Genomic DNA, 13,712 nt, shown 5'->3' with positions numbered 1-13,712 from the left:
GGGGGGGATCGTGTGGCGGCACCTGATAGCAACCCAAGGTCACGACGAACCATCGGCTCTAGAGGGCAGCGTCTTGGTGGGGGAGGCGCGAGTCACGGGGTCGTTATCTAAGTTGTTATTTATGGCCGGGCAACGCTCATGTCAGGTGAGAAGTAGGGAGCTGTATTGCAGAAGAATAAACACGTCTAGTGCACACAACTTGTGTCCGACTAGTTTTTAGTTAAACTCCTGCCAGTCCCCGCCACACTACCATATTTTGGTTTAACCATACAATATTCTAAAAGGTAGTGAAGTTGACTTAGTAGAATTAATGTTGTTTCAGATTTTGCAGTAACACAACAATCTTGAATTGGTGGGTAAAATGTAATCACTTTTGTCATGGATGATATAAATATAAAATGTATAAATATCCCGAAGAAGTGTGGGCTTGTAGGTTAATTGGCCTCTGTCAATAACCCCTCTGTAAATCACGCAGTTACTCAGCATTCATATTGCACAACAAGCATCAAACTTCCTCAGCCTACTTTAGTCATAGAGGTAGTTCTGCTAGAATGCATGTTTCCATTACACAATTGAATATAGTCAGGAAGTTGTACATGTGTTGAGATTGGATGGGAAAGTGGGATAACATTGAACTAGTGTGAATGGGTGATCAATGGTTGATGTGGACTTGTGGGCCGAAGGTCCTGTTTCCATACTGTATCTTTCAATCGATCGAAAAAATGTGGAATGCTCTTTTGGAGAGGGCCTGAGCAGGAAGCATTTATTTTGGAAGACCAAGGCGATTGGATTGTTGCAGGGGGACAAAATGTGGTAGAGGTGTGTTTCGATCTACAAACTGTTCCCACCAACTGCACTTCAACAGGACGATCTCAAGTCTATTTTTCCAACTAACAGACTTGGTGACCTTCAAAGGGCAGGTTATCTTGAACAGACGTCATAATACAACATTAGTTGCATTATGTTCCTTATTTTTGGTCTCTAAAGCAATTGAAAGTTTCAATGTGATCATGACAATTTCCTGGTGGTTTTATGTAATTCTGTGACTTTGACCAATACATCGTTGCATGATTTCCCCTTGTGCTTCTGGTGCAGTTTCTTTGTCGGGGTGCAAAGAGTGGCATAATTGCCTTTTAGTGGAGCATTGACAGGGGAGCTTAGAAGAAGTTGTAAAGGGGATACGAGGAACTGCAGATACTGGCTTACAAAAAAAGACACAAAGTGCTGGAATAACTGCAGGTCAGGCAGCATCCCTGGAGAACATGGTAAGTGACGTTTCTGGTCGGCACCCATCTAAAGTTTGATTGTGGTAGGAGAGAGAACGCTGGAAGAGAGATGGGGGCAGGACAAAGCCTGGCAAGTAAAAGGTGGATACAGGTGAAGGTGGGGAGGGGATTCATGTGTGTATATATTTAGATTATGGTATATGGACACACTTATCTGTTTTGTAGTAAATGCCCACTGTGTTCTGTGTGCTGAAGCAAAGCAAGAATTTCATTGTCCTATTCAGGGACACATAACAATAAACTCACTTGAACTTGAACTTGATTGATTCTGCAAAAAGATGGTTAGACAAAGGTCAGATGAAAAGACAACATGTGCATGACAAGGATAGAAGAGGTGAGAATTGTGAAGCCTGAGCAAGGAATATAAAGGGGAGAAATGGGTGTGAAACCAGGTGGGCCAAAGGGAAGAGAGGTATGGGAATGGTCGCTATCATGAGGAAGGCTAAATGAATTGGGTTTGTTTTTGGCGGAAAGAAGATAAAAAGAGGACTTGGGTATTTTGATACTCAAAATAATGGAATGTACATAGGGCGAGTTTGGCATCCTTGCAACTTCCCTCAAACCAACACTGCTCCGATCCCAGAACCACTCTTCGAAATGGATACACCAGAATTTCTCGGCCTTCTCTCTGCAGCTGAACAAAATCTTTGAGGGTCTTTGTGTACAATGCACCAATCGTAACACACGTCAATGGTGCAAGGGCAATAGGACCGGGACATTTAGTCCTTCAGGTCATCTGCCATTTACTGTGTGGTGACACATCTGCTACCTTATTCCATGTATCTGCCTTTGCTCTATTATTGGGTTAACAAAAATGAGTCCCATCACATTGAAAATTGATAACTGGTACAGCAAGTTGTCTGGAAGAATCGTACAAAGTTCAATTCTTCCTCTGTGTAGAAGTAGAGACACTCCTCCACTTGTGTAATTGGCTACTTACGTAAACTCAAGTTACATAAACTTACATAAACAGTTCTGTGTTTAGTCTTTAGTGCAATCAAGGCAGTTTGCAATTTCCACAATACTGTACAATGACAAGTTTACATTGGAAACAAGACAGCAAAATCCATGACTCGGACAACATAATTGTGTACTGACACATTAAACCATAAACCAATTTGGGGATTAATGACTAAACTATTTCATCATCTCTCGCCAACTAAAGCTACTTATGCCAAGATCAATTCAAATCTTGCTGTTTGTTTACTTTTTACTCCATTTACGAGGATCTGTGTGGCACCTGTAAGGCCTGCAGTCATAGCCAAAAGTTAACTGCCCTGCAGATGGAAATATTGCGCCAAAGTTTAGAATTGCGCATCCTGTGGTGAAAATACTTCTATACTGCTCTTGTTTGAGTAAAGTTGATCGGGAGGCAGGGTGGTGGTGATGATGATTAAGGAACATAACGTCAGAGACCCACATTCGATCCTGGCCATGGGTGCGGGCTGTACTGAGTTTATACATTCTCCCTGTGATCACGTGGGTTTTCTCCGGGTGCTCCGGTTTCCTGCCACACTCCAAAGAAGTATAGGTGTGTAGGTCAATTGACTTCAGTAAAATTGTAAATTGTCACTGTGTGTAGGATAGTGCTTGTGTAGGGGGATCGCTGGTCGACGTGGACTTGGGCCGAAGAGCCTGTTTCCGCTATGTATCTCTAAAGTCTAAAGAACACAAAAGATGTTTCAAGTAAAGATGATGTGCGACTTGGAGGCTAAATTTGTTGCTGCTAGCATCAGGTTGCTACCCTTAGTTGTCTTGTATAGAGGTAATGAGTTAGCAATGTATTTTTGGACCAACCTTGGCAAATAACTGCAGCACATTTTACAGATGATGTCCACTGTAGACAACTGTGCACTAGTAGTAAAGGCAATGATTAGTTAGTGTGGTGAGTGGGATAGCAATCAAGTGTTGGTTGGTCTCCAACCTGCTCTAGTATCACTGTATTTATGTGGTTATTCCATTTAATTTCTGGTCAATAGTAACCCCACATAGTCAATTGAGTTGTTGGTCGTGCTTCCAAGCCACCTCTGGTTGGTCCCCAGCCAGAGGGCATTCTTGGCTCTTGTTGCTTTCAGAGGTCTTTCCAAGTGTTTCTCAGCTGAGAGGAGTGCTGATCCATCAGCTGATGGAGGAAGGTCACTGGTAAATAGGATGAGTTTCTTGCCCAAGTGTGACCTGATCTGGAGACGATGTTGAGGACTACAAGGAATATAGACCCACTGTTGACCATCTCTGGTGGATCCTCCAGGACATATATTGGGGCATTATGATGGAGGAACCTACCACATTATTTGCAACATGTGCATTCAAGGGACGGCACGGTGGCGCAGCGATAGAGTTGCTGTCAGACAGCGCCCGAGACCCACGTTCGATCCTGACTGCAGGTGCCGTCTGTATGGAGTTTGTGCGTTCTCCCCGTGACCTTCGTGGGTTTTCTCCGGGAGCTCCAGTTTCTTCCCACACTCCAAAGACGTACAAGTTTGAAGGCTAATTGGCTTGGTATAGTTGTAAGTTGACCCTACTGTGTGTAGGATGTAAATTGTCCCTAACTAGTGATCGCTGGTCGGTGCGGTCTCCGTGGGCCGAAGGGTCTGTTCCCACACTGTATCTGTAAAACTGAATATAACTAAACTTCTAAGAGTGTTCTAAGTATGTTCAGCTGTTGCTTCATTTAATTTGGACAGCTTTTACAGATAAATAAATCAATATTCATTAAATTGAGTAGCGAATTCCAGAGCACAAGACAAAGAGCTGGAGTAACGCAGGGGGTCGGGCAACATCTCTGGAGGACATGGATAGGACTAAAGAAGGGTCCTAACCGGAAATGCCACCTATCCATGTCCTCCAGAGATGCTGCCTGACCTTCTGAGTTACACCAGCATTTTATGTTTTGCTCAAGTTTCCAGTATCAGCAGTTCCTTGTTTCTCTGGAGAATTACGAAGATGGCTTTGCATAATTATTTGTTATACACTCAAAACCATGTTTGATGTTGCTGCCTATTGCTTTTTGCTGACCAATGAAAGTCTTCAGAATAGTTTTCCCAGTAAATGCTTACTCTGTTATTTTCTACATGAATCGAATAGAGCATGTTTCAGGAATGACAATCTCCATTTAGTGATTGGGCTTAAAATAGGACATTTATCCTTGATAACCAAATTTCATATCTTTGGCTGCCTTCCCAAGAGGGGAGGGGAGAGTTGATTATTGTCACGTTAACCAAGTTACGGTGAAACGTTATTTTGTTGCGTACTATTCAGTCAGCGAAAAGACTATAGCTTATTACAATCAAGCTGTCACAGGTGTACAGATGCAGGATAAGGGTATAATGTTCAGCGCAAGATAAATCCACTGAAGTCCAATTTATTTTGGGGTTATAGAGGTAAGAAATGTTCAAATGCAATGATAAACACCGGTTTTATTGTACAACAAAAACAGTAGTTGCTATTGCTGTCTCCAGAGGGTTTAAGTGATTCATAGTTGTCTAAGTGTGAGTGTGGCAGTTCTTGTAGGTAAGAGTTGTTCACGATGGCGCAAGGGTAGAGTTGCTGCCTTGCAGCGAATGCAGCGCCGGAGACGCGGGTTCGACCCCGACGACGGGTGCTATCTGTACGGGGTTAGTACGTTCTCCCCGTGAACGGCGTGGGTTTTCTCCGAGATCCTCGGTTTCCTCCCACACTCCAAAGACATACAGGTTTGTAGGTTCATTGGCTTGGTAAATGTAAAAATTGTCCCTATAGGATAGTGTTACTGTGCGGGGATCACTGGTTGGTGCAGACCCGGTGGGCTGAAGGGCCTGTTTCCGCGCTGTATCTCTAACCTAAACTAAAGTTAGATTAGTCCTTACATCGTTTTAAGCCTTGAGCTTTAACAGACATTTAATTGTTCTTAAAAAAACCCAGCAACTTCTCTGATTCACAGTTAGCCAGACGTTTTAATCAGTTAAAATACAGGTACAAGTATTCCTCAACTTTTATGTGTTTTTGATTTATGAAATTTTGCAAATAAACACCATTATCTTCTGCAGGTTGTGTGTTTCATTTTGCAATAATGAAAATTGTGCCAAACTCCACCAATAATGCAGCAAGGGAGGCACGGTGGCGCAGCGGTAGAGTTGCTGCATTACAGCGCCAGAGACCCGGGTTCGATCCTGACTGCAGGCGCTGCCTGTACAGAGTTTATACGTTCTCCCACAAGTGACCTGCGTGGGTTTTCTCCGGGTGCTCCGGTTTCCTCCCACACTCCAAAGACGTACAAGGTTTGTAGGTTAATTGGCTTTGGTAAAATTGTAACTTGTCCCTAGTGTGTAGGACAGTGGTAGTGTATGGGGTGATGCTGGTCGGTGCACTGAAGGGCCTGTTTCCGCGCTGTATCTCCAAATAAACTAAACCTCTTCTCATGACATTTTGACTTTGCAGTGCTTTTGTTTTACTTGTCGGGATTCTTAAGAATTTCTCTGTGCATCCTTTAGAGACGGCTATAACACAGCTCAGCAATGTCAAATATTGCACCTCATCTGAGAAATCGCAGCACGTTACAGCTTTTAATACAAGACCTTTTGAAAAGATGAATCACTGGTGGACATTTTTTCCATTAAATCTTGCAGCGTCAATAGTGTAAACAAACCTTAAAGTGACTAAATCAAAAGTCGATGCACAAGATTTTATACGAGAAGTGCATTGCATTTCGGAGAGGGCAGGGATGTTGTAAAGGAGAGGCTGAGGAAAGAGTTAAATGTGTGTGTTTGGAACTATTGGCATATGCCCCTGAATTTGACCTGGATCCAGGAAAAAATTTGATCTTTTAAGGCAGCTCTGGAAAGAATGTGAGGGGCTAATGGATCTTCTGAAAATGCTGATGTGGCTGCTTTGAACATTTTCACGGGATTCCAAAATGTATTTATTGGGCGAGGCAGCAAGTGCAGATATAATGACGGCAGAATATTTTCCAGCGGAGCAGGAACAGATCCTATGGAAGGTATTTTTACTCCCAAATAAATATTTAAGGTGAATCAGATGAGGGTCCTTCGGTAGAGGAAGCCCATTCATTTTGAGGGATTAGAAAATTACTAGAGCTTGGTGGCAGCCCAAGATCACCTTACTCTTTTCTTTGGAAGGAATGTATGGTTATTTAGATTAGAATGGTTAACTTAGTCTGAGGGACTTGATAAAATAGATACTGAGAGAATGTTTCACATAGTAATCTAGAACATGGCTTCAGGACAGCAGATTGTGCATCTAAGATGCATATGAGAACTTTGTTTTCACCTCTGCCGATGATGAACCTTTTAGAATTCTATATTCCTAGGAGCCGTGAAGACTGAATCATTGAATTCATGCAACAATGAGACTAATTCTGAATATATAGGGAATCGTGGGTCAACGGGGGGAAGGCAAGAAAGTTTCGCTGACATCCAAATCAGATGAGGTAAATCTTTGAATGGCAGTGCAGGCTAGAAGATTTTTTGTGGAATTTTTGTTTGACTGTTCCTCATCTGCCTGGAAGCATCATCCAAAGATACTTCATTAATAAAACAAACTTAAAGTTAGTTGAATTGTTTTATTTTGGTTTGTGGAAGATCTTCCTCTAATTTCTCATAAAAAAACTAATAAATGGTTAATGAAACAGCAAATATGCATTTTTGTGTTTATGTTTATTGATATAATTTCTGAATTTGGCGCATGCTGTGTTGGTAATGTATTGAGATTTTTAATGCCCTTTTTATCTACAAATTTGTTTTTTCTGTTTTATCAAATTACTCATCTTGGAAAGCACATTAATTATTGCTGTGTGATTTGATGAATCTGATAAAATTCTAGACTGTGTTACCCGATAGTCATCTCAACTTGTTTTTCTTCTGCCTTTTTAATGGCCATCTAAAATCCGAATTTTCAAAGGTCATTCCTTCTATCACACCTGCGCCAACATGCAAAGAGCTAAATAATTGGGCCTAACCATTGTCTGTGTATGTGAAACCATGTGTAAGAAAGAGCTGCAGATGCTGGTTTAAATTGAAGGTAGACACAAAGTGCTGGAGTAACTCAGTGGGTGGGGCAGCATTTCTGGAGAAAAGGAATGGACGATGTTTTGGGTCGAGACCCTTCTTCAGACTGATGTCAGGGGAGGGGGCGGGACAAAGATAGAATGTAGGTGGAAATACATGGGAGAACAGGGAAGGGGATGGAGAGAGAAAGGAAGGTCTGTCTGAAGTTAGCGTTTATTGAGGACGTGGATCTGGCGTTGGATAACTTCAGATAGCCCTTGCTTTCTCTCTCCATCCCCTTCCCAGTTCTCCCACTGGTCACAGTCTCCGCCTACATTCTATCTTTGTCCTGCCTCCTCCCCTAACATCAGTCTGAAGAAGGGTCTCGACCCAAAACGTCACCCATTCTTTTTCTCCAGAGATGCTGCCTCACCCGCTGAGTTACTCCAGCACTTTGTGTCTACCTTTTTATGTGAAACCACATTGGAGGGGAAAAAACTACTTTTGCATGCTGCTGCTACAGATTTTGCCTGGTAGAGTCTCTGCCTTGCAGCGTCAGAGATCCGGGTTCTTTCCTGAACTTGGGTCCTGTCTGTGTGGAGTATGCATGTTCTCCTTTTGACCACGTGAGTTTTCTCCAGATATCCGTTTTCCTCCCACATCCCAGAAGATGTGCAGGTTTGTAGGTTAATTGGTCTCTGTAAATTGGCCCTTCTGTGAGGAGTGGATGCAAAGGTGGGTTGGCATAGAGCTAGTGTGAACAGGTGAAGGATGGTCCACGTCGACTCAGTGGGCCGAAGGGCGTGTTTCCATGATGTGTTCAATCAATCAAGCTTACCACGCCAGGCTTCTTTCTATGGTTCAGTTTATGTCCTTTCGTTTATTAACTTCCGAAAATGTGAACAGAAAATGTTAAAAACTCTCTGCAGCTCAGGAATACCTGTAGAAAATGAACCTGAAAAATAATCTTGGATTGAAAAAGTTAACTCTCCTTTCCATCATAGAAACAATATATTGGGTATCTTGGTAAAACATTTAGTTTATGTTCTTGTTAACATGTGGATAGCCTATTATTGAATATGGTGTCAGTTATTGCCCTATAGCATAAGTTTGTAGAGGCAGTTTAGATACTACTTTGGCATTGGGTTTGGTTTTCTTGGTTGAGTGCTTATCCTGTTGTTATAGCACAAGTACTTTTAACAGTAATTTAATTTACCTTTGAATAACTCCATCCTTCAAATGAGTCTCATTACCCAATGCAATATAACTATTGCGGTATTTTAACTAAGAAATAACTATACTATAACATAGACCAATAAAAAACAGGAACAGGCCCTTCAGCCCGCAATGTCTGTGCTGAACATGATGTCAAGTTAAACTAATTTAGTATTTAGTTAGACACAAGTAACTTGCTGCTGTCCTGCGGGAGTAACTCAGCGGGACAGGCAGCATCTCTGGATGGAAAGGAATGGGTAACGTTTCGGGTCGAGACCCTTCTTCAGCCTTATATTTTATTTAATTTTTCCCATCCCTCTAAACCTGTCCTATCCATGTACACTTCTAAATATGTCTTAATATGTTCTATGGATTGAAAGATCACCTAATGGAAAGGTGGTCTAATGCATCAATGGCTGTGTCTAGGCAGCTATTTTTGACATAGTAAGTGTGGGTGTGTTATAAGAATGAAAAGATCTTCTGGTGCTCGAAAATAACCTTCACCTCAAGAGCATTATCTGAATAAATAGTTGTGTTGAGATCAGCAAATTCCTTTTATATAGTGTATTATAAACTAATTATTGATTAACATTGATGAATATCTCATGATATTTGATTGTTGAAAAATTAGCTTATTGATAAAAGATGTGTTGAACCTTTGAGATTTGCTATCAATTTGAACAAGATTAAGTGATAGGGCGAACCTTCCTTCTTTTATTCCTTGGAGCACAGGAGGATGAGGGATGGTCTTGTAGACGTGTATAAGACCATGAAACGATTAGATAGAGTATTTGCACAGAGACTTTTATGAGAATTAAGAACCAGAGAACATAGGTTTAATGTGAGGGGGGGAAAGATTTAACAGGAACCCGAAGGTCAACTTTCTTACACAAAAGATGGTGGGTGTATGGAACGAGCTGCCAGAGGAGGTAGTTGAGGCTGGTACTATCACCACATTTAAAAGACATTTGGACAGGTACATGGTTAGAATAAGTTTTGAAGGATATCGGCAAACGCAGGCAGATGGGACTAGTGTAGTTGGGGTATGTTAGTTGGTGTGGACATGTTGGGCTGAAGAGCCTGTTTCCACACTGTATGACTCGATGACTGATGAATCTGAATTTCTAAATGCCTCTTTTGGCATATTTTGCTAAATGTTGAATGTTTCTTTTCTCCACACCGTTCTACTGCAATCCTTTTGTTTTTCTCTTCCCCCCCCCCCCCCCCCCCCCCCCCCCAAATGTTGCAGGTGAAGTGGGAGCCAGGTGAAAATGGAGCCAGTCTCACAGATCAGGAGCTTGTCTCTATGTCCGTTCGAGAGCTGAACCAGCATCTGAGGGGCCTGACAAAAGAGGAGATCATCCGGCTGAAGCAACGTCGCAGAACGCTCAAAAACCGTGGCTACGCGGCCAGCTGTCGGGTCAAGCGGGTCACTCAAAAGGAGGAACTGGAGAAGCAGAAAGCCGAACTTCAGCAGGAGGTGGAGAAGTTGGCGTCGGAGAACGCCAGTATGAAATTAGAGCTTGACGCCCTGCGGTCCAAGTACGAGGCCTTGCAGAGTTTCGCCAGGACCGTGGCCAGAGGACCCGTCATGCCTGTTCGAAGTCCAATCACCTCCGCCATTGGCCCCATTATGCCAGGCAAAGTGGCTACCACAAGTGTCATCACAATAGTCAAATCCAAAACCAATGCAAGATCTTAGTACATACTGCTCTCGACAACGGCCAGAGCCAAACTAGTCTGTAGTAAAACTGGTTAATCCATAGTTAAACACAAGGTTTATTTTTTAAATGCTTCATGCATCTCCCCACCACCCTCCTCTGCCAAAAATAAACATTTCTCCATAGGAGTACCCATGTTAGTGGCAACCTGGTGAATATACAAAGCCTTAGTTAAAATAGCCCACCTGTATCGTCACAGCAAACAAAAGTTTTGGCTTGGCAGCACACGCTGAGAGCTTCATTTTGCACACGTCTCCACAGGCCTCTAGTTCTAACTGAACAAAAATGAAAATAATTAAATAGTCAGAATCTATTGCACTACCCAAATGAGTGCTGTACATTTCTTCCCCTGACTGAAGCAGTGAGCCTCATTTACTTTGAATATTTTGCCACGATAAAAAATTTCACATGATTCGGACCCATCGATTTTTTTGATGTTCTCTTTTTGTCTGCTTTGGTTTGTAACTTGAGAAAACTTTACAAAACACCGAAACTTTTTTTTTTTTTTGCTGCACCTAAACGAAACGGCCTCATAATATGTCTAAACAATTGACAAAGTTGTGCAGTGCATTGCTGATCTATCAGGTTTAGTTAGTACAGTGGGACGTGCATTTATTGGTGATTTTATTTTGCATTGGAAACCTTGTGGCTAATTTTGTGCATTGACCAGTCAACAGCTTCTCATATTCATGCACATCTGAACACGGTGTACCGTATCACCATGGAGTAAGGTAGTTCAAATGACCTGTTCATATGGTTAAGTATTCCTTTCTATTCACATGTTACCATTTCTATATTGACAAATTTATAGCTTAAGTAGAATTTTGGATTTTAATTTATATATTTTTTAAACAAAAATTATTGTAATATGATGTACAATCTATAAAATCCCAAAATGGAGGAGGCGGAATTATCGTGTCCTTTTGTGACTACAAAATCTAACAGCAATATTACAACTGCCTGCTACAATCTAGAATATAAATGGTCACTTGTACAATTTCTGAATCATTTGAAAGGTGCAGTTTCATAATCAGCTCTGTTGATATAGATACCTCACATGGGCACCGTCTGATTACTAAGCTTTTAATTAAAAAATATATTATTAAGCAGCAATGTACATTTGATGGCCAACTTGGTGGCAGAAATTAAAAGCCTGGTAAAGTTTACACTTTTGCTGATCTTAGCAAGAAAACGTTTCATTATCCAATAGTTGAGTGTGTCTACAGTGTGGCATTTATAGCAAGGGGAAGGACAGATTCCCACCAGTTCTAAGCGACCTCATTTCCAAATCGCGGTCCCTCTGTCCCAGCACTAAATTGTTATATTTTGCCTCTTACACACGTCTTTGGCTGAAGTGGTAATAGAAAAGCAGTAATCCGAGCACCTGAAAACACTATTACCTGTCCTTTAGGTTTTAACCTCTGATTGTTGTGATTCGTTGTTTGTTCCTGCGGACGAGAATGACTAGCTGTTTCGCCTCTCACCCCCTTCCTCCTGTAAATAACCGCTGAATTGAACCTTTTGCTGAAATTGCTTCTAAAGAGCAAGTGTGAGTAGAAGGGATTGATTAACCATATGAATGAAAATTTATTCAGAGAATCTTTGATAGTAAAAGTTCTTCTTTAGTGTATGTATACAAAGTATCTTTGTCAACATGTAAGGGTATTCGAGTTTAATTTTTATAAGTACACAGATTATCATACAATATTTATATACAAAAAATTCACAAAAAAATGTTTAATAGCTTTTACAGATGTTTCTAGAGTGGCTTATTGAATTCAATAGCTTTCTAGTGAAGCAGCGTGTTAAGTGAGTTCGGGGTGATGTATCTGTGATGTGTTAATATGCAGGTTAGTGTTATTTTACAGTTTAGTTCTGTATTTATTTGTGTGAGCACAATGGGGTTTATGTTGTGTGTGTGTGTGTATGTTTTTTTTCCATATTTCCTCCACCTGCTGCACAAGTGAACTTTAAAAAAATAAAAAAAATAAAAAATCCAACCAACTTTAAGGGTGGACCTCGAGTTTGGTTTGATCAGCAATCTTGGCTTCTGAAATATTCTTTGCCCCATTTTCGCCCAAATCACGAATACCAAACTACAGCACTGCATCTCTTCTTAACCATTTAGAAACCTGAATCCATTCTGCAGTTTTCTTTAAAAAATATATATATAAGGGTAAATTTGTGATGAATCTTGAATTCTCTGAAAGCTTCTTGGCTTGTACACTGCAGTGGTTTCCAATAGGTATCCCCTTTTGTTGTATCTTCTGAACTTTGTACATCCTTACTACCAACGCAAACTAAAGGATTTCTTCTTTGGTTGAATTGAAGTAAAATGTATATTACAAAGATTTGGAAATGCAAAATATATTTGGTGTCTCATGTAATTTTATGTTGATTGTGTAAACAAAGGTACTGTTCAATTGTTGAACTGTTTTTGGAGTTACTCCGTGTTTGTTGTCAAATGGCTAACCTAATGTTTGATCTGAAATACAAAACTATTTGGCTAAACTGCATATATGACTTTGGATTCTCGCACACCTCTATCTAATTGTGATATTGTAATTGTAAAAAGTGCTGTTTTACGCAATAGTTTCAGTATGGAAAAATATCTTTTTTAATTGTCAAATTTCTATCTTGTGCCATGAAGGGCTGTACAAAGTACTCTCAGCATCTTAACTCAAACTGGCTTTAAAAAGGACCCAACCCCTTGATCACAATAGTTGTCCATGGACTCGTATGTGGCATCCCAGTTAAACCAAATAACTTGTTCTAAGTGCACCTGAAAAAAAAAATCAACAAGGATTTTTGCATACTATGTATATTTTGTGAAGTTATAGTTCATAACAATCTTGACTTTAAAATGGGCCCTACAGGTAGCTTCAAAGCGTTGCATCCCATTTAGCTTGTGCTCTTGTCAACGTTAGTGTGAGATTAACGTTAGTGGCTGGTGCTGAAGACCATGCCTGCCTTTTGGCCAAAGTCTAGTGCCATGTGTAAATGTTGGAACAATGTACCACCAGCTGTGGTTGGGATTACTTCATCGCCTGAAGACACATCAACTTATGCTAGAATTTTGACTTCTTCCGAGCATGTAGTTGAGTGTGGAATCCTACAGACACGTGTTGGGCAAAAGCACATGTGATTGTGGCATCCAGTTTGAACTACGTTTAACACTAACTGCGCAATCAATCAAAACTACCTGATTCTAGAAGCCTGTTGAACTCAAAAACTAACTTTACTCAAAATGAATCCATTTAATTACAGAGCAAAGTTTTAAACGTTGACAAATAAAATAAACAAATATTACATTTGTATATCTTCCAGGCTCTTCCACCCCGCCTCCAATTATAAAAATGTAAGTTTTATCTAAACACGTAGACTGCCTGTTTAATTTACAATTGGGAAATGCCATTTGGAAAAGCCAAATTATTATGCAAATTGTAATATTTGATTGTGCCTAACCAATGGGGACTAGCTAAGATTAAATAGTAGTTTCCTATGGTGGG

At 40.8% G+C, this 13,712-nt stretch overlaps 1 protein-coding gene across 7 annotated transcripts in view; it reads left to right on the top strand.

The window, feature by feature from the left end:
• The window catches only part of LOC129708271 (transcription factor MafG), a 61,451-nt gene extending 48,733 nt beyond the window's left edge, over nucleotides 1–12,718 (top strand). For 4 of the 7 annotated variants that reach the window (XM_055653918.1, XM_055653917.1, XM_055653920.1 and 1 more), the window contains 2 exons: nucleotides 5,312–5,542; nucleotides 9,732–12,718. In XM_055653918.1, the coding sequence (XP_055509893.1) occupies nucleotides 5,363–5,542; nucleotides 9,732–10,184 (633 nt within the window). In that variant the 5' untranslated portion in view covers nucleotides 5,312–5,362 and the 3' untranslated portion in view covers nucleotides 10,185–12,718. The remainder of the gene's footprint in view (nucleotides 1–5,311; nucleotides 5,543–9,731) is intronic. The other 3 variants (XM_055653921.1, XM_055653923.1, XM_055653922.1) reach the window with 1 other exon arrangement.
• Nucleotides 12,719–13,712: the final 994 nt, after the last annotated feature.

This window comes from Leucoraja erinacea, chromosome 23 (genome assembly GCF_028641065.1).
Source record: "Leucoraja erinacea ecotype New England chromosome 23, Leri_hhj_1, whole genome shotgun sequence".
NCBI classification, from domain to species: domain Eukaryota; kingdom Metazoa; phylum Chordata; class Chondrichthyes; order Rajiformes; family Rajidae; genus Leucoraja; species Leucoraja erinaceus.
Note: the sequence above shows the minus strand (reverse complement) of the source record. Positions and strands in the feature narration are given on the sequence as shown.